This window comes from Podarcis raffonei, chromosome 3, assembly GCF_027172205.1.
Source record: "Podarcis raffonei isolate rPodRaf1 chromosome 3, rPodRaf1.pri, whole genome shotgun sequence".
Classification (NCBI taxonomy): domain Eukaryota; kingdom Metazoa; phylum Chordata; class Lepidosauria; order Squamata; family Lacertidae; genus Podarcis; species Podarcis raffonei.
Genome location: NC_070604.1, coordinates 118953357 through 118975503, shown reverse-complemented (window position 1 = coordinate 118975503; position 22147 = coordinate 118953357). Strand labels below are relative to the sequence as shown.

Genomic DNA, 22147 nt, shown 5'->3' with positions numbered 1-22147 from the left:
TCCTTGCCAACAAAGCGATGATAAACCTAGACGTGAAAAAGCGATGTTAAACCTAGACAGCATCTTAAAAAGCAGAAACATCACTTTGCCAACAAAGGCCCGTATAGTTAAAGCTATAGTTTTCCCAGTAGTGATGTATGGTAGTGAGGGCTGGACCATAAAGAAGGCTGATTGCCGAAGAATTGATGCTTTTGAATTGTGGTGCTGGAGGAGACTCTTGAGAGTCCCATGGACTGCAAGAAGATCAAACCTATCCATTCTGTAGGAAACCAGCCCTGAGTGCTCACCGGAAGGACAGATCCTGAAGCTGAGGCTCCAAGACTTTGATCACCTCATGTGAAGAGAAGACTCCCTGGAAAAGACCCTGATGTTGGGAAAGATGGAGGGCACAAGGAGAAGGGGACAACAGAGGACGAGATGGTGTTCTTGAAGCTACCAGCATGAGTTTGACCAAACTGCGGGAGGCAGTGGAAGACAGGAGTGCCTGGCGTGCTCTGGTCCATGGGGTCACGAAGAGTCGGACACGACTAAACAACAACACCTGGCTTGGCAGTATTACTTGCAAAAAGGATCTAGGGGCCTTGGTAGACCACAAGCTTAACATGAGTCAACAGTGTGATGCAGCAGCAAAAAAGGCTAATGCTATTGTAGATGTTCAAGGGTCTGGAAACCAAACCTTATGAGGAACAGTTGAGGGAGTTGGGGTTTTGGAACGAGGAGACTGGGAGCAGTGGTGTAGCGTGGGTTGTCAGCACCCAGGGCAAGGCAAGTAATTTGCGCCCCCTAACCCGTGGATTTTAGCAGGGGGAAGAGAGCTGCGAGTGCGAGCGCGCCCCCCCAGATGTTGCGCCCAGTGCGGCCGGCCCCCCCTGCACCCCCCACGCTACGCCACTGACTGGGAGGAGATATGAAAGCCATCTTCAAATATCGCAAGGGCTGCCTCATGCAGGATAGAGCACGCTTGTTGGACCAGAGGGTTGGACCAGAAGCAATGGCTTCAAGTTACAAGGAAGGAGATTCCCTTCTGTCAGGACTTTTCCATCATTGCAGGGGGTCGACTAGATGACCCTTTGTGGGGGAGGCGCGTGTCCTTCCTAAATGCTGAGCTTCTAGGTTGTAAGAAATGCTAAACTTGGATCCGCTTCAGTTCTGCTCTTTGTCTGCCACCCACCCAAGCAGCATCCCTTTCCTTTCCATGTATTCCTGCCTTTATAAACCTTCACAAATGACGTCATGAGAAGGCGCTGACGAGGCAGGTGCGGGGTGACGTCACTCCCGCTCCGGCCTTCGCTTTAGCAGCGCGTCGTCTGCTAGGCCGCCGCCAAGCGGTTTCCATAGTAACCCCGCGCGGCTCGGCGCGGCGCCCCTCATTGGCCGAGGCCGCTTTGCCTCCGCTACGTCGAGGGAGGCGCGGCGGGGGAGGGAAGCGGCGGCCCGACACCAGCCTATCAGGAGGCGGGAGCCGGAGAGCGGTTCGCCGCGAGCCGGCGCTAGGCTATATAAGGGCAGGTGCCGGAGCCGTTGCGTCAGGTGGGTCGTGAGGCGGCGGAGGAGGAGCAGCGGGAAGGATTTGGTCGCGTGTGAGGGGGGGAAAATAAAAAGAAAGAAAACAGGTGAGTGAGGGAGCGCGTATTTATTTCCTATCCTCAGAACCATCCTTTGTCCTCCTTTCTCTCCCATTTTTTATTTTATTTTATTTTATTTTTTTTATTTTATTGTTATGGCGGTTCGCAACAGAAAAAAAATACAAAACGAGAACACAATAAAACAAAAACCGAATACTTGAGTTCTCAAAATGCCCCAGAGGCTCCACCTCAATTAATTTTAAGGGGTTTTTTGGGGGGGGGTAGGAGAGGGTCTCTGCACATGCTCAGAGGAAAGCCTCATTTCTTCCACCCGCTGCTCTGGTTTCCATCAAGCCTCCACTGTCTCCTGGGCATTTATTGAATTATGTGTTTTTCTTTAAACACGCACACACAGAACAAGAATGCATTTTGAATGTATGCGTTATACTTGACTTTCTTCTGTATTGTTTTATCCTGGGTTGTTTTATTAGGTGCTTTAATGTAGGTTGTAAACTGCTTTGATGCTGGGGTTTTGTTTTTTTAATTAGAAGTGGTATAGACATGAAATTAATAATAATTGTAAAGTGTTTCTAGGGTGGCTAACAACAAAGATCAGAATAAAGTGGTACGTTTCAAAAAGGAAAAAAACAAAAGGTTTTTGTTTTCTTGGCTGGCTTTTTTGTGGTGTAATCTTATTAAACTCCTCTGTTTTTCCCTCCCAATGGAATGACTAAGATTTTTCAGCAATCTCGATCTGTCTCTCTCAGCAGCAAATGTACTGAAATAGCAATTTATTTAAATTTATTATCTATGCTGTTTTGTTTTGGTTGAAAAATCTTAGCCCTCCCTTAAAAAAACAACAACCAGCAAACCCCTTTCTTCCCTGATGTATGTTTCCAGGTGTTGTTTCTATGCTGATTTATTTTGGTTATTATTTTTAAGCAGACCTACCTTGCTTGCTGAATAGCACTTCCAGCCCTTCATGTTGCCATCCTCCTTATTCCTGGTGCTTTACAGAGCAGAGGCAAAAAGTGTGGGTCCCTGCCCTGAGGCGCTCAGTCTTGAAAATTTAATATGTTAGGGGCAGGAGGTGGCAGAAGGCATGTGTGTTCCATTAACATTTAAAACACATCACTTTCCTCCGAAGATTATTGAGGAACTGTAGTTTCCCTCTCAGAGCTGCAGTTCCCAGCACCCTTAAACTAAAGTTCCCAGAACTCATGTGCTTTAAATTTATGTTGTGGAACTGGCTTTAGGCTCTGTTTCAGTAGGGGATGAGGCTTAAGCCAGAGGTTTAGAAGATTATTCATACCAAATCAATAGTGAGATAATTGTAAAGTGCAGAAACGCTGTACAAGTGCATGCACTTGTCTAGCCCTTATTTTCCCTGCCCCATGATAGACCCTCCCAGACAGGAGCTTCTCTCTCTCCCTCTCCCGTACCTGTCACTGAAAGTCCGTCTGCCACTTTTGCAGGGCCACAGGTGTCCCATGAGGGACGTGGGTAGCGCTGTGGGTTAAACCACAGAGCCTAGGACTTTCCGATCATAAGGTCGGCGGTTCGAATCCCCGCAACGGGGTGAGCTCCCGTTGCTCGGTCCGTGCTCCTGCCAACCTAGCAGTTCGAAAGCACAAAATGCAAGTAGATAAATAGGTACCGCTCCAGCGGGAAGGTAAACGGCATTTCCGTGTGCTGCTCTGGTTCTCAGAAGCGGCTGAGTCATGCTGGCCACATGACCCGGAAGCTGTACACCGGCTCCCTTGGCCAATAAAGTGAGATGATCTCCGCAACCCCAGAGTCGGTCACGACTGGACCTAATGGTCAGGGGTCCCTTTACCCTTACCTTTAATTGTATCCCAGAAGGGGAGACACCAAATGGATACATTCGAGGTGACCCCCACAGACACCAGTGCATCACTGGTGTTTGCAGCATGCTCAGCTTCTCTCTTCCCATCCTGAAACACCCTCTTGGGCTGAGTAGAATCTGTTTGCCCGCCTCTACACAGCAGCAGTTAATGAGGACTGACCCATGCACCAAATTGCTGTTAAATTAGTGCAAAAAGTTAAAAGGTCTCAGATAGTATCTTAAAGGGCAAAGGGTAGCCTGTTTTAAGTTCACTTCCTTTTTCTCGATAACCTGGCGGCCAAGATGTTTTGTTATCACCACCTGCATCATACCCGACTTTGTCTCTCCCCATCCTGAGGTCCAGCTGGTCCACCTCTGCACACTGGCAGCTAAGTAGCACCATCCCATGTGGTCAAATTGCTGGTATGCTTGTACAGAGAAAAAGTCTTGCACATTGGCTGCAGATGTGAAGGGCAGCTAGTAAGATGTGTGAAGCTCATCTCCCTTTGAAACCTTTATTTCCCTTGCTGCTGTGGGTCCTGCTTTCCTAGCTGGATGCATGGACTATTCCTTACTCGCATTCTCCTCCTGCTCCGTAGCAGCCAGCTCTTGAAAGAGGAGGCAGCAGGAAACCTAGTGTTGTCTTTGCTGGGGAGGGAATTGGTCCAGGGATGTGGGAGTACCTTTGAAAGCATGCTTCCCCAAAAGCTTTTCTCACCTCCCAGAGCCTTTTAAACTGGTATGTGTGTGTGTGCGTGCAAGTGTGTGTGTAAGTGCCCATGGGTCCCCTTGGAGCTTTAAGAATCCAATGGAGTCAGGGGCTTGGGCACAGGTCTCATACGTTCCCATCAGCTGGACTCTTCTCCTGCACTGCCCCAGGCTGAAGGCAGGCAAGCAGTAAAGGTAAAGGGACCCCTGACCATTAGGTCCAGTCGTGACCAACTCTGGGGTTGCGGCGCTAATCTCACTTTATTGGCGGAGGGAGCCGGCATACAGCTTCCGAGTCATGTGGCCAGCATGACTAAGCCGCTTCTGGCGAACCAGAGCAATGCATGGAAACGCCGTTTACCTTCCCGCCGGAGCAGTACCTATTTATCTACTTGCACTTTGACGTGCTTTTGAACTGCTAGGTTGGCAGAAGCAGGGACCGAGCAACGGGAGCTCACTCCGTCACAGGGATTTGAACTGCTGACCTTCTGATCGGCAAGTCCTAGGCTCTGTGGTTTAACCCACAGCGCCACCCGCGTCAACTTCTTTCCCTATGCAGTAGTCTAAACTTGATCCATAAGGGTTGCCTGCATGGTGCTTTATGGTGCTTTCTGCTGCTGAGGCAGCATGATCACAGGAGAGCAATGTACATGTGTAGCCTGTAGTCTGTTTGGGCATTTTGGGAAAGCTATTGCTTTTTCTCTTCATGTTTTTTTTTAAGAAAGAGAGGAAACCACCTTTATTTCTCCCTGGCCTATTTGGGCACCCAGTGTAGAAAGAGGATTATTTCTGTAATACTATTCCGTTTACACAATACCTTACGATTTTCATCTCGTGTCCTCAAGGTGAGGTGAGGCAATGACTTAACAAGGCCACGAAGGTCACTCCTCATGTTGGTGAAACTTTTGTTTTCAGAGGGAGTTGCATAATGCTAATACCAACTTTCCTCATCTCTTCCCCCCCCCCCCGAACTGCAAACATATGCCTTAAGAATCTAGGGCAAATTGTAGCTTCCCAAATAGAATATTTATAGTGCAGGTGCAGAGGAGTCGGAGTTTTCTTCTTACATTCCAGAGTTTGCCATTAAAATGTGCAAAAAATATGTGTGTACTGTAGTTAATTGTGTTGAAGTCCCGCTTTATCAAGTTGCTAATTAATAATTTAAGTTACACTCATTTTAATAGGATGTGAGCACAACCACCTTGAGGGACGCGGGTGGCGCTGTGGCTTAAACCACAGAGCTTAGGATTTGCCGATTAGAAGGTCGGCGGTTCGAATCCCCGCGACGGGGTGAGCTCCCGTTGCTCGGTCCCTGCTCCTGCCAACCTAGCAGTTTGATTTTTTTTTTTTATTAAATATTTATTGGTATTTTCAACAAACGTATAACAATCAAAAACAAAAAATAAACAAAATAAAAACCACACAAAAATACATAAAATTCAAGACTTAGCAGTTTGAAACCATGTCAAAGTGCAAGTAGATAAATAGGTACCGCTCCGGCGGGAAGGTAAACAGCGAAAGTTCTGCAAAGTTCAGGTATCAAATTGCATAGAAATTAATGGCAAAGGTGCTGCCTGCCGCCTTCCAGAAATAAAATGCATCATGGTCTGCATTTCATTCCAGTGCCACTTAATGTTGAATTCCAACGTTTGTCTTTCACTTTCCTCTGAACTTCTATTTCATCAGCATTTTTCAAAAAAAAGTCCTTGCACGTGTTGCTGCAGCAGCACTCCATTCCTGCAGTAGCTGAAGAGGCAATGGGAGACCCATAAATCGTCCACTAACTGTGCTGCAGGCAGTGCGTAGTAACTGCTGCACAAGCTATATTGCTCAATGCAGTGTGTGAGCCAGAGGTTAACCTAGCACTTGGCTGTCATGAGCTAAGAGTTATGGGTTGTAATTTAAGAGCGCCTTGAAATCAAAATGGGCATTGCAGTTTTAAAAGCAATTCCAGGAAAGGAACTTGCTGTAATAGACCTAGAGACATAAAAGTGAGAATCTGCGTAAGCATGGGAGTGACGTTGCACACTGTTCAGTGCTGCCAAGTTAAAAATGAAATCCTCTTATTAAATGGATAATATGTCTAGTCTAAAATTGCCTTGCAACAATAATGACATGGGTAAAAGGTAAAGGACTACTGGACGGTTAAGTCCAGTCAAAGGCGACTATGGGGTGCAACATTCATCTCAATTCAGACCGAGGAAGCCAGCGTTTGTCCACAGCTTTCCCGGTCATGTGGCCAGCATGACTAAACCACTTCTGGCGCAAAGGGACATGATGATGAATGCCAGAGAGCATGGAAACGCCGTTTACCTTCCCACCACAGCAGTACCTATATATCTATTTGCACTGGTATGCTTTTTAACTGCTAGATTGGCAGGAGCTGGGAAAGAGCAATGAGTGCTCACCCCGTTGTGCAGGTTTGAACCCACCAACCTTCCGATCAGCAAACCCAAGAGGCTCAGTGGTTTAGACCACAGCGCCACCCACTCCCCCGAATAATGTAGGGTACAATTCAGCCCAAGTAAATACTTTTGAATATCATTGATTGCAGTTGGGAAGAGTTAATTTGTAGAATTTTTGATAAAGAGATCCCCACACAGTCCCATGCAGGCTTTGTTTGTTTAAAAAAAAGGGCTTTGTTTGTTTAAAAAAAGTATCTCTGCAAGTGGAATGAAATGCATCCTGTCAGTTCCTCTCCACTCCTCCTCCTCTAAATTTTTTGATTCCCAGGAAGTGCAAAATACGGAGATTCCAAGGACTACTAGAAAAGGGAAAAGGGAAGTAAAGCAGAGGGAGAAACAGCTCTTTAAGGTCCCAGGGATTCCTGTTGCCTGGTATGAATACAATTCATCAATCACTGCATTGGCTTCACTCATTGGCTAAAAACATGGATAGGTGGGAGCAGCCAGACTGGGTCGTTTCACCCCAAAAATTTTTTTTAAAAAAATTAGAAGAGTGCTTGCACAATTTGCTTAATTTTCTTTCTAGGAGGGCTATGTTTTTTCTTAATGATAGCTCAGAGTTTGGAACCTCTGTGGACACTGGCAGGTGCAGTGTTGGTGATTTCTGCTCAGTAGTAGAGTCTGCACAACTGTGAACGTCTTCCTGACTGCCAATGCATTCGTAGCAGAAATGGCACCGTCCAGGCACAAGAGGGAGGTGTTGGCGTGTTCAGGTGAGCCCTGATGCTTGCAGAAATAGCAAGCGGAATGGAAAAAAGTGGAAACCTCTAACAGGAGAGACCTCCTAAAGCAGCTCAGTGAGCACTGAACATACTGTGTGTAAGAGGAGGTGTTTCTTTTGGGGGGGGATGCCAGGTGGGGAGTTGGATATATGGAGCCCTGAAAAGGAGTTTTTCAGACTGCAACATTTTGTTGCAGGACTAACTTGCAGTTTTCTAGTGCTGAAAACTTTGGGTGTGAATCTTGTCCCTTTGGATGGCTTCTCCAAATAGCAGTGTGTTTAACTTTAATTGGACAGCTATTAAGTACATCGATGAAAGAATTACAGTAGATTGATATAACATAATCTCTAGTTTTCCCATTTTGTTCACTGGAATCTACAGCTCTTAAAAGCTTCAATTCAGCTTACCTAAGGACTAAACTACATGGTACATTAAGTTATCTTCATAAAAGCATGCTTATTGCTACCAGTTTTCTTCTGTAGAAAACCAGCTGGTGGGTCATAGTCCAGTTCCTCAATTTTCTTTAGAGGCCTTCTATTGATTTCATGCTTCAAATTGCTACCCTCTCCCCTAAATTTGTTAATTACAGCAAAAGAAGACCTCCAGGGTCCCTAACAATAGCCTTCTTGTTGCTGAATGAACCTGAGGTCTGCCAATTTATGCAAAATGTTCTTGATTTCTGTGTGCGTAGCAGGTGCCTAGGTTACGTTATCACTCTGGAGATCTGTCACGCTGCAGCCAGAGGATATTACTTCTATTACCTATCTGCCAGCAGTAAGGCTTACATAACTTTGTTTTTAGAACATAGGAAACTGCCTGGTACTGATGAGTCACACCATTGATCCATCAAGTTTGTGTTAATAAATTTAAGTATTAAGTGTAAAAAAAATGCCCCACGATTCATACTTTGTGATCCATCTTATATATACAGTGTGTGTGTGTGTATATATATATATATATATATATGTATATGTATATGTATATGTTTAGGGACTCTTTTAATACTGGATGAATCATTGTATTTTAATATTCTGCTGGAAGCCACCCAGAGTGGCTGGGGAAAGCCAGCCAGATGGGTGGGGTATAAATAATAAATTATTATTATTAAATAATAAATTATTATCACCATCACCATCATTTCAGACTAAACCTTAGAGGCTTTTTAGTTTACCAGTTGTGTAAATTGAAGTACTATCGGAGAGTTTTTTATCTTTCTTTTTAAGCCAAACAAATCCAGTTTATAGTACCATTACTTCAGTTTCCATTAAAACAATAGTTGGCAGGTGTTAATTTAGGATAAAGTATTAATCCAGTGAACCAGGCAAGCATGCCCTGTCTTATTAGAAAAGCAGCGTTGCTGTTGCTTCTTGTCTTCAAAGTTCTGTACCCATTGTGTGGTGACGCTATTTTTAAATCAAACAACCTGGATTATGATGTGTGTTTTGTGCTGATACCATGTGTTCTCGAGCACACCCTTTTTCTGTGTAATGGACAACTCCCACTCTTTCAAGAACTCCAATTGGCTTGACGGAGAGAGGCTGTGCCCTATAAATGTCTCCCCCCTCTTCTTTTCCTTCTTGCTTTGCAAAGCCACTGGCAAAAAAGGGAAGGTAAGCTGAGAAAAAAAAATCTTACTGTATTGGGAAGAAGGAAGACACTGTTTAAAGATTTGCTTTTTAGAATTTTTTTTCCAGTTGCATTTAGAATAAATGAATTATCTCTAGTTTGATGGCTTCTCTTAGATGCTAAATGGGACCCAGTCAGCAGAATTTTAATAACCAGACACAGATGTCATTTTCCCTTCAAGTGCTAAGGTTTAGCACTATTACTGATATACATGAAAAGTAGTAGTTTCCGTCAGTTGGTGATGTGAGGATTTATGTAAGTTCCGAGAGTATAATGTGTGTTCTTGTATTCATGTATATCAACTTTAGAAGGTGTGTAGCTTTTAACCTTATTGAAGCACTTTAATGTCCTTTTCTATTATTCTAATCTTTTAATACCCTGATATAATGTAATCAATTATGAACTGTGTGAGTGTGAAGAATGGATTCTGACTGGATGCTTAGATTGTGAAATAGCCATCATTAGCTCTTGCCCTCTCCAAGGTCCCAGGGCAGGTTACAACAATTAAAACAGAATATTAAAAAAGTTTAAACAGCACAGGAAAAAAAGCAAGTCCTAAAAATATGAAGCTCAGGTTTCAAAAGCTAGAGTAAAGAGATGTGTAGGATCTTAGGTCAGTAGGGCATTAGAACTCTGTCTTTTACAACAAAGAAAAACATGGGATAAGAGCAAGCTTTCTTGAAAGTCACATTCAGTATTAGGAAACTCCAGAGGCATAATGGATGGAAATTAGACTTCCAGGATACCCGGTGCACAGTCTCCCCAAAAAGACGAGCAACATCCTGATAAGGATGGAAAACCTGCAGTCGTGGTACAAGTGCTTTGCCTATACAGGGGGGGAAAACTTCAGTACACATTTGCAAACAGATGAAGGAGGTCAAATGATCAATTTCTTTTAACAGCTGGGGGATACTAAGGTATTAAGAACTCCAGACTGACAGCCATTATAGGGCAAGAACTTGGCACCCCAAGATGACTATGAAGCTTTCACCCTAGCCTGACTTCAGCTGTCAATTACCCTTTACTTCTAGACTGGCCATCTAGCTAGATGGAACACTTGTTGACTAGGTAAAGATAAAAAGGTAAAGGACCCCTGGACAGCTATATCCTTGCAGTGTGTGTGTGGGGGGGGAATCTTTACTATTTATTATTTTTTAAATGTGTCAATAAGTGTGATGTCTGGCCTTCTACCTCCCCACCCCCACAATGTATGCGTCTCACTAATTTATTTCTGGCTGAGCTCTATTAACTGTAAGCTTTGAGCACTTATTAAAGTGAAGTTGGGCTGAGCAAGATTCTACTTTGTGGTTGGGGGGTGTACAGGAAAATGGTATATATTTTGTAATAGGTGTGTTCTCTCTAATCGAATCCCTATTTCTTTGCACGGTTGCGAGGGAAGGTACTGCAAATTTAATGAATTGCATGAGCCTGCAGTCAGTCTTCTTAACCCCTCTGCACTAGATTTATAGACAACAGGTGTAGCTAGGACCTTGCTGATTCTGGCTGCCTTCAAGAAGCTGTAACATTAGGTAGCAAGCCAGCAGGAATGGTACTTAATACTGTGTTGTGCGTGCGTTTGTTACTTGGAAGTTTCAAAAGTATGTCTCATGCTGAACAGGAATTTATGATAGAAATATGATTAGTATGCAATATGATTTCTATTTTTACTGCAGTGATGTATTGTGATTTTTTTAAAAAAGTGTCTATGCTATTCTATTACATCAGTGAAGATTTATTATTGGTCTTCATTCTGGTCTTAACATTATACAGTGTTCTCTTACAATCAAAGCTAATCTTAACTGATTCATAAAATCATAGAATTGTAGAGTTGGAAGGGACCACAAGGGTCATCTAGTCTAACCCCTGCAATGCGGGAATCCTTTGCCCAATATGGAGCTCAAACCCACAACCCTGAGATTAAGAGTCTCATGCTCTACTGAGTTAAGTAGGGTGCACAGAACTTGATGGTTGCGGAAAAGCATGGTACAAATTTAATGTACAGTAGTCCCTGAAATAATATGTTCTTCTGTAGCATCTGTTCATTTCAATGGGCCTTGTGCAAGAGAAGTTCATTGCATGCCGTGTTGTTAATACAGTGTAGACCAGAGCTTTACAAACTGTGTGTCGCGACACATTAATGTGCTGGCTGCAGTGTGTAGGTGTGTTGCGTAAATGCTCCCCGTGATCTTCCCAGGGCTGGAAAGAGGTTAGTTTAACCTGTGGTTTGTTAGTAAAACTTGAATTACTGTGTGGCAAAATGATGCATGTGTAAAAAGTGCGTCACCAACATGAAAAAATTTGGAAAGCCCTGGTGTAGACTTTGACCGTGTAGACCAGCAGACATGACAATTTAGCTGTCAGAACTGATAATTTGTTTTATAATCAACAGTTATAACAAGGGAGTCCCCTCAAGCAAATTGCCATATTGGGATAGCAAAGCTTTGCTGGCCCTGTGTTGATTCAGGCACTTCCCTTTCTGACAGTGGCATGCCAGTGTTCTGAGTGCATAGTAAACTGTGTTGCAGAGTCGAACTGTTCCAACTACATGAGTGTTGTTTGTGACTGGCAGCATTTTTCTATGGTTTCCTGGAAAGACTCCTATGTGAAGATGCAAAGCACATGCTAAGAACATAAGAGTTGCCATCTTGGATCAGAACCAAAAGCCCACCTAGTTCTGCAGTCTGTTCCCGTGGGAAATCAACAAGCAGGGCCTGAATGCAATAACACTCCCTAACAACTGTTATTCAGAGACATGCTGCCTTCAATACAGGACATAGATCAGGCATCCCCAACCTGCGGCCCTCCAGATGTTTTGGCCTACAACTCCCATGATCTCTAGCTAACAGGGCCAGTGGTCAGGGATGATGGGAATTGTAGTCCAAAACATCTGGAGGGCCGAAGGTTGGGGATGCCTGACATAGATACTAGCCATGACTGCTGTGTACTATCGACCAGCAGCTCTACCATTGAGCGTACAGTGGTACCTCGGGTTACATATGCTTCAGGTTACATACGCTTCAGGTTACAGACTCCGCTAAACCAGAAATAGTACCTCAGGTTAAGAACTTTGCTTCAGGATGAGAACAGAAATCATGCTCTGGTGGCACAGCTGCAGCAGGAGGCCCCATTGGCTAAAGTGGTGCTTCAGGTTAAGAACAGTTTCAGGTTAAGAACGGACCTCTGGAACGAATTAAGTACTTAACCTGAGGTACCACTGTATATGAGTACTCCCACTGTAGCTAATGAATTGTTGGGTAATTCAGGCAGAGCTGGTTTTTCTGAAGCGCTTATGAAAAATGACTGCTTGTAGAACCTCTTATTAGTGACCGTGAAATTTCCTTTTCTTCCAACAGCCTTGAAAAATGCCAGCCATGAGGAGCTTGAGCCGAGCTGTCAAGCAGGTGCTGCAGAAACCTGGCTGTGGCTGTCAAGTTGCTGTTGTGCCGGTTAGGTGTCTTGGTTTCTCACCACGGCAGGTAGCTTCAGACGCCAGCTTTCACTCGGTGTCGTTCTCAGAATCGGACCATCCACGGGTGTTAATTACAGGTCAGTCTGCTGTTAAGCAGTACTTTGCAGTTGATTTCCTCTCTTCTGTTTGTATTTCTTTGTATCAGACCACCTGTATTGATAGTCATCTGATTATATGTAAATACTGGTTTAGAGAAACACTGTGAACCCTCTTGGAGCCCTTATCCCCTTGTACACGTAGGCCTGTCCATTCTACCTCACTCCAGACCACTGAGAACAGGAGCATTGCTCCAAATGTAGCCCTGGAAAAAGAGGGTTCAGCTTCCATCTGATTATTGTAGATGATGGATAATCTGCCACTTCTTTCTTGAACCAAAGCCCTCTTGAAATGCCAATGTTTTGTGAGGTAGTAATTTTGAGGTTTGAGGATTTAGTACACTACAGGTCATTCTTGTGCAGGTCAAAGTCTCTAAAGTAAATAACCCATCTGTAGCTTCCTTTGATGGCTTCTGTTAATTGAGTTTATGTCTAAAGTTCTCAGTCTCTGCAGAACATAAAGTATTTTTATTTGTGTTGTTAGAAGGCATAACATTTCAGGTGTTGTAAACATTTAATCTTGTTTTGTAGGGGGACTTGGCCAACTTGGAGTAGGACTTGCTAAGCTCTTGAGGTAAGCTGTAATTTCTATTTACAACTAGAAGTTCTGGTGCCCTTTTTGAAGATACAGGTTAAGATTTCCCATGAATGATCACATTTACTTGTAGTTAGAAGGTGAAAATCAGGCACATCTCATTCACAATCCTAAAGTTGTGCCAGGGGAAGAAAAGCAGGGAGGCAATGGAGATTGTATTGTACACTGATCTGGGTTGATCACAAAACTGAATCCATATGTTGTTGGCTGATGTTTTCTGATGCAGGAGGGTTGTCGATGCTGCTATTTCAGAGTGCAGGAACTTTGGGCTAGAAGGCACATCACCTAGCAAAACTAGTTCTGTTCAAAGAGTCTTGTCCAGAACCTATCGTGCTAATTAAAATGAATTCAGAAGAGCTGTTCTGAGTCTAATCTTTCTGTCTTCTCTAGAAAACGCTTTGGAAAGAACAATGTAATCCTATCAGATATTAGGAAGCCCCCTGATAATGTCTTTCATAGCGGTAAGTGACCAGATTATGATGAGAGAGCCACACTATGATTACATTCCAGCAGCAGTGATCCTCTTTGACAAAGGATCTTGAAAACTTAGTTATATGCTATATTTCACCTTCCTGTTTCTTCCAGTTCACCTGAATTTGCTGACCTAAGCCTAAAAATAGGCATTTGGCATATTAAAATAATGGTGAATGTATTTTGAAAGAATCTTTGCCCAACAATTTTCATATTTTCCATAAAACAAAGCCAACATGTATGCAGTATAACTAGAAAGGGTTTGTGTTGATGCTAGTGCAACAGCAATTGAATTGACTCGCTTATTTCTGTGTGAACATAAATAGTAAACGAACCAAAGGACACCTGTGCATTAAATGTATGTCATATCTAATCATGCTGAACAGGCAACAGTGTGATGTTCTGCTTTGAAGAGAGGCAATAGAGTTGAAAAGTGGAATGAAGAGACATCCTAATTTGTGGTGTACTCACTCATTCCACTGTTGCTTTTGGCTCACAGGGTATTGCAGTACCTCAAAACCTTGTAAATCCTGTTTGACAGTTGCCAATGGCAGGAAAAATAAATGAGTGTGTATTCCAGTGGAAAACAATGTTTTTATCATCCTTTTACCTTTCTTAAAAGCTATTGTCTGGTTCCAGCTTAGGGCATATTGTAAACCTTTATCATAGTGACCCCAGGCATGTAAGAAAATCCTGTGTGGTATTCCATGCATGTAGCTCTATATTTTAACCAACTCCTCAGTAGTTATACAAGCAGCATTGACAGGCCAGCTTAGTGCTAGCTATAGATCTCTTGCATGCTTATCACAGCACACAAAAAATGAAGTAACCAGTTTAACCAAGCTTCTAGTTTTGTATACGGTGTGGTGGGAAACTTTTTCCTCATATGCCTGATACATTTTTCTCTAAATCTCGCCATGCAATTTGCCTTGTCAGTGGTATTTTCCTGGTACAGAAGGAAACTGATCAAAGCAAAAAGATCTTCCAAATGGATGTTCAAACAAAGCAAAATGCTTGCATCAAATGAGATCTGGCTCTGTGAACAGTGCATAGCTTTTCAAGAGCTGGAGATGCTGTAGTTATGTCGTCCTTTGCTTTGTTGTGCATGCACTCATCTTTTTTTATACTTTGAAGGTCTCTGGCGAAATCAGTTTTGCAGTTCTTGTGCTGTTTCAAACAGTGCCTTGGTCAACTGAAACAAGTGTCAAATTTGGCCTAGCTGCTATGCAGTAGATGTATGTATGTTTGGGGGTGACTGCCATGGACACCTGCTGATTAATGTGCACAACTGATGGTGCACAACATCATGGTCAAAACATTTTTGCGCCTGTTTGTAATGGATCGTTCTGTATGTACATGAAAGGATGCACAGACATGTGTATGAAGTTCGTTACACATGCAGTGTTCTGCAGAGAACATGAGAATGGAATTCCTTGAGATTCTGTTTTCCATCAACAGGCTTTTGTCCAAAAGGCAGGTGACCCTCTCCAGTTTGTAGGTTCTTACGCTGCTTCTTACCTTCATGCTTTCACCTTCCTCCTCCTCTTAGGTCCTTTCATCTACTCTGACATTTTGGACTACAAGAACCTCCGTGAGATAGTGGTGAACAACCGGATTACGTGGCTGTTTCATTACAGCGCTTTGCTCAGCGCTGTTGGAGAAGCCAATGTCCCTTTGGCAAGATCTGTGAATATCACCGGTAGATGTCAGCTTGCTTCATATTGTTTGTTTAGCTGTTCCTGCCTCCCTCTGGGAGTGTTAACGCTTGGTTTCAAGCCTGATAACTCTGTTTGCTGTTCCCAGGATTGCACAACATTCTTGATATTGCTGCTGAGCACAGCTTGAGACTCTTTGTCCCCAGCACAATTGGAGCATTTGGACCCACGTCCCCTAGGAACCCAACTCCCGATCTCTGCATCCAGAGGCCAAGGACAATCTACGGTGTTTCCAAAGTTCATGCTGAGCTCATGGGAGAAGTAAGAGTTGCCCTTTCCTTATGCAGATGCCTCCAGCCCTCTTCAATGTGTGGTGGTGGTTCCCCTTTCATGAGCATTTGTCTGTGGTGTTGTGGATGGACAGCGAATGCTGCTAAAAGCGCAGAAAGTGCTTGTAGTTGTTTAGTTGTTTAGTCGTGTCTGACTCTTCGTGGCCCCATGGACCAGAGCACACCAGTGGACTCTTCCACTGCCTCCCGCAGTTTGGTCAAACTCATGTTGGTAGCTTCCAGAACACTGTCCCACCATCTCGTCGTCTGTCGTCCCCTTCTCCTTGTGCCCTCCATCTTTCCCAACATCAGGGTCTTTTCCAGGGAGTCTTCTCTTCTCATGAGGCGGCCAAAGTCTTGGAGCCTCAGCTTCAGGATCTGTCCTTCCAGTGAGCACTCAGAGCTGATTAAGCATAAAGTGCTTAAAGTTGCTTAAATGAATTTCTTGTATTTTGTTTCTTACCTGTACAAATGGCATCTTAACCCAAGAGAATTCATCAAATGCCAGTACAGTCGTACCTTGGATCTCAAACGCCTTGGCTCGCAAACAAATCGGCTCCCGAATGATCGAAACCCGGAAGTGAGGTTTTCGGAAGCTGTACATACTCCACGGTTTCCGATTGGCTGCAGGAGCTTCCTGCAGCCAATCGGAAGCCGCGCTTTGGTTTCCAAATGTTTTGGAAGTCGAACGGACTTCCGGAACAGATTCCATTCGACTTCCAAAGGTACAACATGCACTGTGGAACATTCCCTCTCTCCTCCCACTCCATGAAAACTGGATTGACACTCTTAACTTTTCAGGCCTTTTTCCATTCTAAGAGAGAGAATGTAAACAACAAACTCCTGTATTACCAATGACACTAGATATGTTTATGAAGGTACATGAGGCCACCACCTTGCTGAATAGGTCTGACTCTGGTTGGTTTGTGGATGGACTGCCTGCCTGAGAACCACATGTACATGCAAGTCCCGCTTTCTGGACACAATGCGTTCCCAGGAAATGGTTCGCTAGGCAAGTGTTTGCATAGCAAGCTGACGATTTCCAATATTTCCTATGGGAACATTTCTAATCCGTGATTTGTCCAGTCTCTCTCCCCGGTCCCTCCATGGTTTCTTCCTGAAATGGCTGCAGCCAAACAGCAAAGAAGAGATAAAGGAAAAACTGATTTGTCCAGTCTCCCTGCATGGTTGCTTCTCCCCCCCCATATGGCTGCCACAATTTAGCATAACATAAACAAGTAAGAAAGTGAGAAAACTCCATCTGCTCTGATAGCTGAATCTGTGGTGTGCATAGCGAGGTTTAGGTAACAGTTCTTCACTTTGGGTAATTGCTTTTTCACATTGTGAGCATTCGGAAAGTGGGACCTGCATGTACGCTGCTTTGGGTTCCTTGATGGAGAAAAGGCAGGGATATAAAATTAATTAATTAAACAAAAATAGCTGATAGGTTGTGAAATGCTATCACCAGCCACAATTAATCTCTCAGTTTTGAAGGTGCCACAAGACTTTGTTGCAGCAAACGTCCCTTTTTTTGCTCCTAAAATCAGTCTGTTTCCCTAATTTCCTCTATAAACATTTTAAGAAGCCACTAACACCAGGTAGCTAGAGTTGCTACTGTAGAAGAATTAGTAGCTAACTGTATCTTTTTCTTCCTTGTTCAGTATTACCATTACAGGTATGGACTAGACTTCCGGTGCCTAAGATACCCTGGTATTATCTCAGCTGATTCCCAGCCTGGTGGGGGAACAACTGGTAAGGGGGCCAATGCTGCCTGGACAGATTAAGTTAGCCTATAAAATACAATAGTGATATTAAGAGGGAGGGGGGAAATGGGGGTCTTGCCTTAGATCGTGGAGGGAATAGGTATCTCACACATAAACACTCCAGCCGTTGTTTATCATCCTCTATTTCTTTCTCTAGTGCAGGAATAGCCAGTGTGATACCTTCTGTGGATTCCAACTCCCATTGGCCCCAGCCAGCATGGTCAGTGACCAGAGATTATGGGAAGAGTAGTCCACAATATCTGGAGGTCCTCATGTTAATAATAATTAATAATAATGTATTCCCCTGTCCATCTGGCCAGACCTTCTCAGCCACTCTGGGTGGCTCCCAACAGAATATTAAAAACACAATAAAAGATCAAACATTAAAAACATCCCTAAACAGGGCTGCCTTCAGATGTCTTCTAAAAGTCAGATAGTTTATTTCCTTGATCCTTGACATCTGGTGGGAGAGCTTTCCACAGGGCGTGGGTGCCACTACCGAAAAGGCCCTTTGCCTGGTTATCCTTGCCCTAGTCAGTAACTTTACTTCTCAACTGTTAGGGGAAATGGTATGTAAGGGAAGATGAACATCAAGGAGAGAGAGGCATTCAATAGCTCCTTCTTCGCTGTGTGTGACAGAGATGGCCGTCTACTTGGATGGCTTTACAGGAGGAGTAGACAAATTCATGCAGGTGACTGCTGCCAGTGGCTACTAGCCACGATGGCTATGCTCTGCTTCTACAGTTGGAGGCAGAATGCATCCGAATACCATTTATTGGAAACGGCAGGAAGAAATAGTGCTCTTATTGCTTGGGTCCTGCTTGCCAGCTTCCCGTAGGTATCTGGCCAGCTACTGTTGTTGTTGTTTAGTCGTTTAGTCGTGTCCAACTCTTCGTGACCCCATGGACCAGAGCACGCCAGGCACTCCTGTCTTCCCCTGCCTCCCGCAGTTTGGTCAAACTCATGTTGGTACCTTCAAGAACACTGTCCAATCATCTTGTCCTCTGTCGTCCCCTTCTCCTTGTGCCCTCCATCTTTCCCAACATCAGGGTCTTTTCCAGGGAGTCTTGCCTTCTCATGAGGTGGCCAAAGTATTGGAGCCTCAGCTTCAGGATCTGTCCTTCCAGTGAGCACTCAGGGCTGATTTCCTTCAGAATGGATAGGTTTGATCTTCTTGCAGTCCATGGGACTCTCAAGAGTCTCCTCCAGCACCATAATTCAAAAGCATCCATTCTTTGGCGATCAGCCTTCTTTATGGTCCAGCTCTCACTTCCATATATCACGACTGGGAAAACCATAGCTTTAACTATACGGACCTTTGTCGGCAAGGTGATGTCGCTGCTTTTTAAGATGCTGTCTAGGTTTGCTAGCTACTGTAAGATGGGCCATTGGCCTCATCCGAAAGGCTCTTTTTATATTCTTACAGCTGCATTACCAGTTAACATTGTTTAACTTTCCTCGTCTCCAGATTATGCCGTCCAAATCTTCCACGATGCGATGAAGACGGGCAAGTTCCAGTGCAACCTCAAACCCGACACCCGCCTCCCAATGATGTACATTGATGACTGCCTGAGAGCTACCTTGGAGATCATGGAAGCCCCTGCTGAAGGGCTGAGCATGAGGACATACAACATCAGCGCTTTGAGTTTTACTCCCGAGGAGCTGGTTCAAGAGGTCCAGAAGCATATTCCAGAACTTGAAGTTTCCTACAAAGTAGATGCTGTCAGACAAGCCATAGGTCAGTACTGGGCTCTGATCTTTCGCTGCAATGTGTGTTCATCTTGTTGCTGGGTCTTAAAATAGGCTAGATGTAGTTGGGTCTGGTGTTCCTCTCGGCTCTATCCCATTGTTTCTTTTCTTCATCATCATCATTTATTATTTATACCCCGCCCATCTGGCTGGGCTTCCCAGCCACTCTGGGCAGCTTCCAACAAAGTACTATACAGTGGTCTGTTAAACATTAAAAGATTCCCTAAATAGGGATGCCTTCAGATGTCTTCTAAAAATCTGGTAGTTCTTCTCTTTGACATCTGGTGGGAGGGTGTTCCACAGGACGGGTACCACTACTGAGAATGCCCTCTGCCTGGTTCCCTGTAACTTGGCTTCTCGCAGTGAGGGAACCGCCAGAAGGCCCTCAGCGCTAGACCTCAGTGTCTGGGCAGAACGATGGGGATGGAGACGCTCCTTCATATGAATGGCACCGGGCTTTGGGCCAAGGCATGATAGATGTAACTAGCCTTCACTAACCTGGTGCCTTCCAGAACTTTTGGACTATAGCTTCCATTGGCCCCAGCCAACATGGCTGTAACCCACAACTTCTGAAGGCCGTCAGGTTGGTTAAGGCTCATCTAAGTAGTACTTAAAAGTTGTGAAGTGAAGGTGGGGGACTTGGATAGCAAGGTTGTGCCTGGAAAAACACTTTTCAGCTGTTAGACTCCTGTCAATTGGCATACAGTTGGTTTGGCAGATCCAAAGGTCTGACTTTGTAAGGCATCTTGATAACAAGAAAGGAGTCTTACAGGTCGATTATGTCGGATTTTATCCGTAGTGAGCAATGTAGGAGTCAGATCAATCAGAGGAGCATTCGTTCCTGCTAAGAAGAGTTGGTGGGTGGTGTTCTGCAGTGGTCTGGTGCTATATAGGCAATGGGGATGCTCAAATTTGCTCTTGGGAGACAAGAAAGCATTAAAAGATGTACTGGGGTACGTGGGAAGCAGAGCCTCAAAATGGTATGGCAAAAACCACTGGTTTTTATAAAATAGTAAAATGTCATCATAAAATGTGCAACACATTCCAGTGAAAACCTTCAGGGCCACCAGAATCTTGTCTTCCTCCCCACACCCCAAAGGCAACATCTCTAAGTTAATGCCTGGTGAAAATTGCTTTACTTTGGGCCAAGTGGGGAAATGTGTGCATTTGAACCTAGGCAGAAACTTTTCCTACTTCATGACGGAGGTGACATTCAAATGAAGGAGGGGAGGCTGTGTTCCATAGACATTTACCATCACAAACAGACCTACAGATACCTTGTATATAATATATAGATCCCAGTGAAAGAAGGAAACTCCTCCCTTTGGAACATCATTTTCTGGTAAAGAGATGAGAGAAGATTTGTGCCCTCTCCCCTCCCTGATGCTTTCCAGTTTCAGAACTTCTCCCTCCTGAAGCTGCTGTTCATTTCTTTTTTCTTTTAAAAGTAGAAAAGCAAATGGGGTTTTTTTGCGGGGTGGGGAGAGCCACTGAAGTTATTGAATTAAGCATAAAGCGAGGAGGAATTTGCTTATGACACAATCTGTTTTGTCTTTCCCCCCTGTGCTATAGCTGACAGTTGGCCGATGATTTTTGACGACAGCAATGCTCGCCAAGATTGGGGATGGAAACACGATTATGATCTACCAGACCTGGTGAACACCATGTTCACCTTTCTCGACTCGGCCCGCTCCATTTCCAGGGTTGCCCAGGTCAACTGACTCTCCAGGTGTGAGGCAGCCTCAAGTGATCAGCTGGCAAGACCTGGGCAGCGCCATCCTGAGTGTTCATCTGTTTTGAAGTCTTGAAGCAGCACAGCAGCAGAATACCATCTTCTAGGAAGGCTTGCTCACATCTCTGTTCATCTTTCTTCCTGTTTGCCCCCCATCTCCTGTGCACTCACATAGATAATTTCAAAAGCACTTCTGGATGCTGTGTAGCTCCTGCGTTTCACAGAAAAACATCATTCCTGTCTCATAATGTGCAACTTGTTTGCCTCAGACTCCAACAAATGTTCACAGGGACATTCTCTCCCTCTTGAGTTCCTCTTCCATGTGATCAAATATTTGGCTTAGTTACTGGATGATATTCTGTGGAATTGTATTCACATAGAGATATTACAGGCTCTTACTATCTGCACTTTCTGGAAACAATTGGGGATATTTCTGTTCTGATAGGCTGGATAAATGAGTCTTTACTTTCTCCTGTTTTCACCTTGTTTTAAATGTGTTTGCGTTCTTGACTTTTAAATTATTTTATGTGCACATCTCCTTGAGACCTTATTCCAGGTTGCAGTTGATACATTGATTGAGGGTGTTAAGGATGACATATACAGTGTGGTCTTAACCCTGAAGCTGCTACGATAATGGGAATAGACAGTGGGTGATCATTATGGGGAGAATGGACTCAATCTATGGGGTGAACAAGTAATCTGTGGGGCTCACCTTAAGCACACATTGCCCGTCAGCTGAGCGTCCAGTTGTGTTGATCATGGGGTGCAATCTTAAACATTAGATCCATCTGCCCTTGCAAAATAAAGAACAGTGTTTATTCACTTCATCTTTTGGATAACGTGGCTGCGGGTATAGGAGGGTATACAGATTTAATTGGTAGTAATAATAATAATGGCTGATGCCAACTCCAGGTGTTCTAGGCTGATGCAGATTATCTTGGCCATTTAGAGGGATGAAAACTTCATTGAGAGTTAGAAATATAGTTATATTAGCATCTTTCACTTGACAATCCTTTTGGACCATGTCTGTAGGCTTGATATTTTAGACACTCAAAATATGGGGTGGGGAGAAGCTGGCATGGGAGAGGCATTTTTAACCGAACTGCATGTATTATCTTTCTCTCTTGCCCCTGCCACTGGTTCAGGGACACGATATGTTTCTGAATACAAGTTGCCAGGAAGCAGCAGCAGCAGGAAAGGGCTATGTCTCACTTGTAGGCTTTGGGGTCGTCTGCTTGACCACTGTAAGATGCTGGACCACACAGATGTGTTTGGCCTGATCCAGTAGGCTTCCTGCATTCAGCATCTTCATATACAAAGTACATAATGATACATGGGCTATCTACTGCAACCCCCT

The 22147-nt window shown here is 44.2% G+C and overlaps 2 protein-coding genes across 4 annotated transcripts in view; both read left to right on the top strand.

Annotated features, from left to right (window-relative positions):
• Nucleotides 1-22147, top strand: part of LOC128411434 (zinc finger protein 850-like) — a 150194-nt gene that overhangs the window by 63048 nt on the left and 64999 nt on the right. The window lies entirely within an intron of this gene.
• Nucleotides 1508-21260, top strand: LOC128411438 (L-threonine 3-dehydrogenase, mitochondrial-like). 2 transcript variants are annotated; one of them, XM_053383746.1, is made up of 9 exons: nt 1508-1613; nt 12286-12478; nt 13028-13070; nt 13482-13552; nt 15112-15261; nt 15366-15538; nt 17208-17298; nt 18778-19047; nt 20631-21260. In XM_053383746.1, exons 2-9 carry the CDS (start codon nt 12295-12297, stop codon nt 20777-20779), a joined length of 1131 nt encoding a protein of 376 aa, XP_053239721.1. In that variant the 5' UTR covers nt 1508-1613; nt 12286-12294; the 3' UTR covers nt 20780-21260. The 2 variants fall into 2 exon arrangements, with proteins under 2 accessions (XP_053239721.1, XP_053239722.1); XM_053383747.1 differs by lacking the exon at nt 1508-1613 and adding an exon at nt 9895-10014.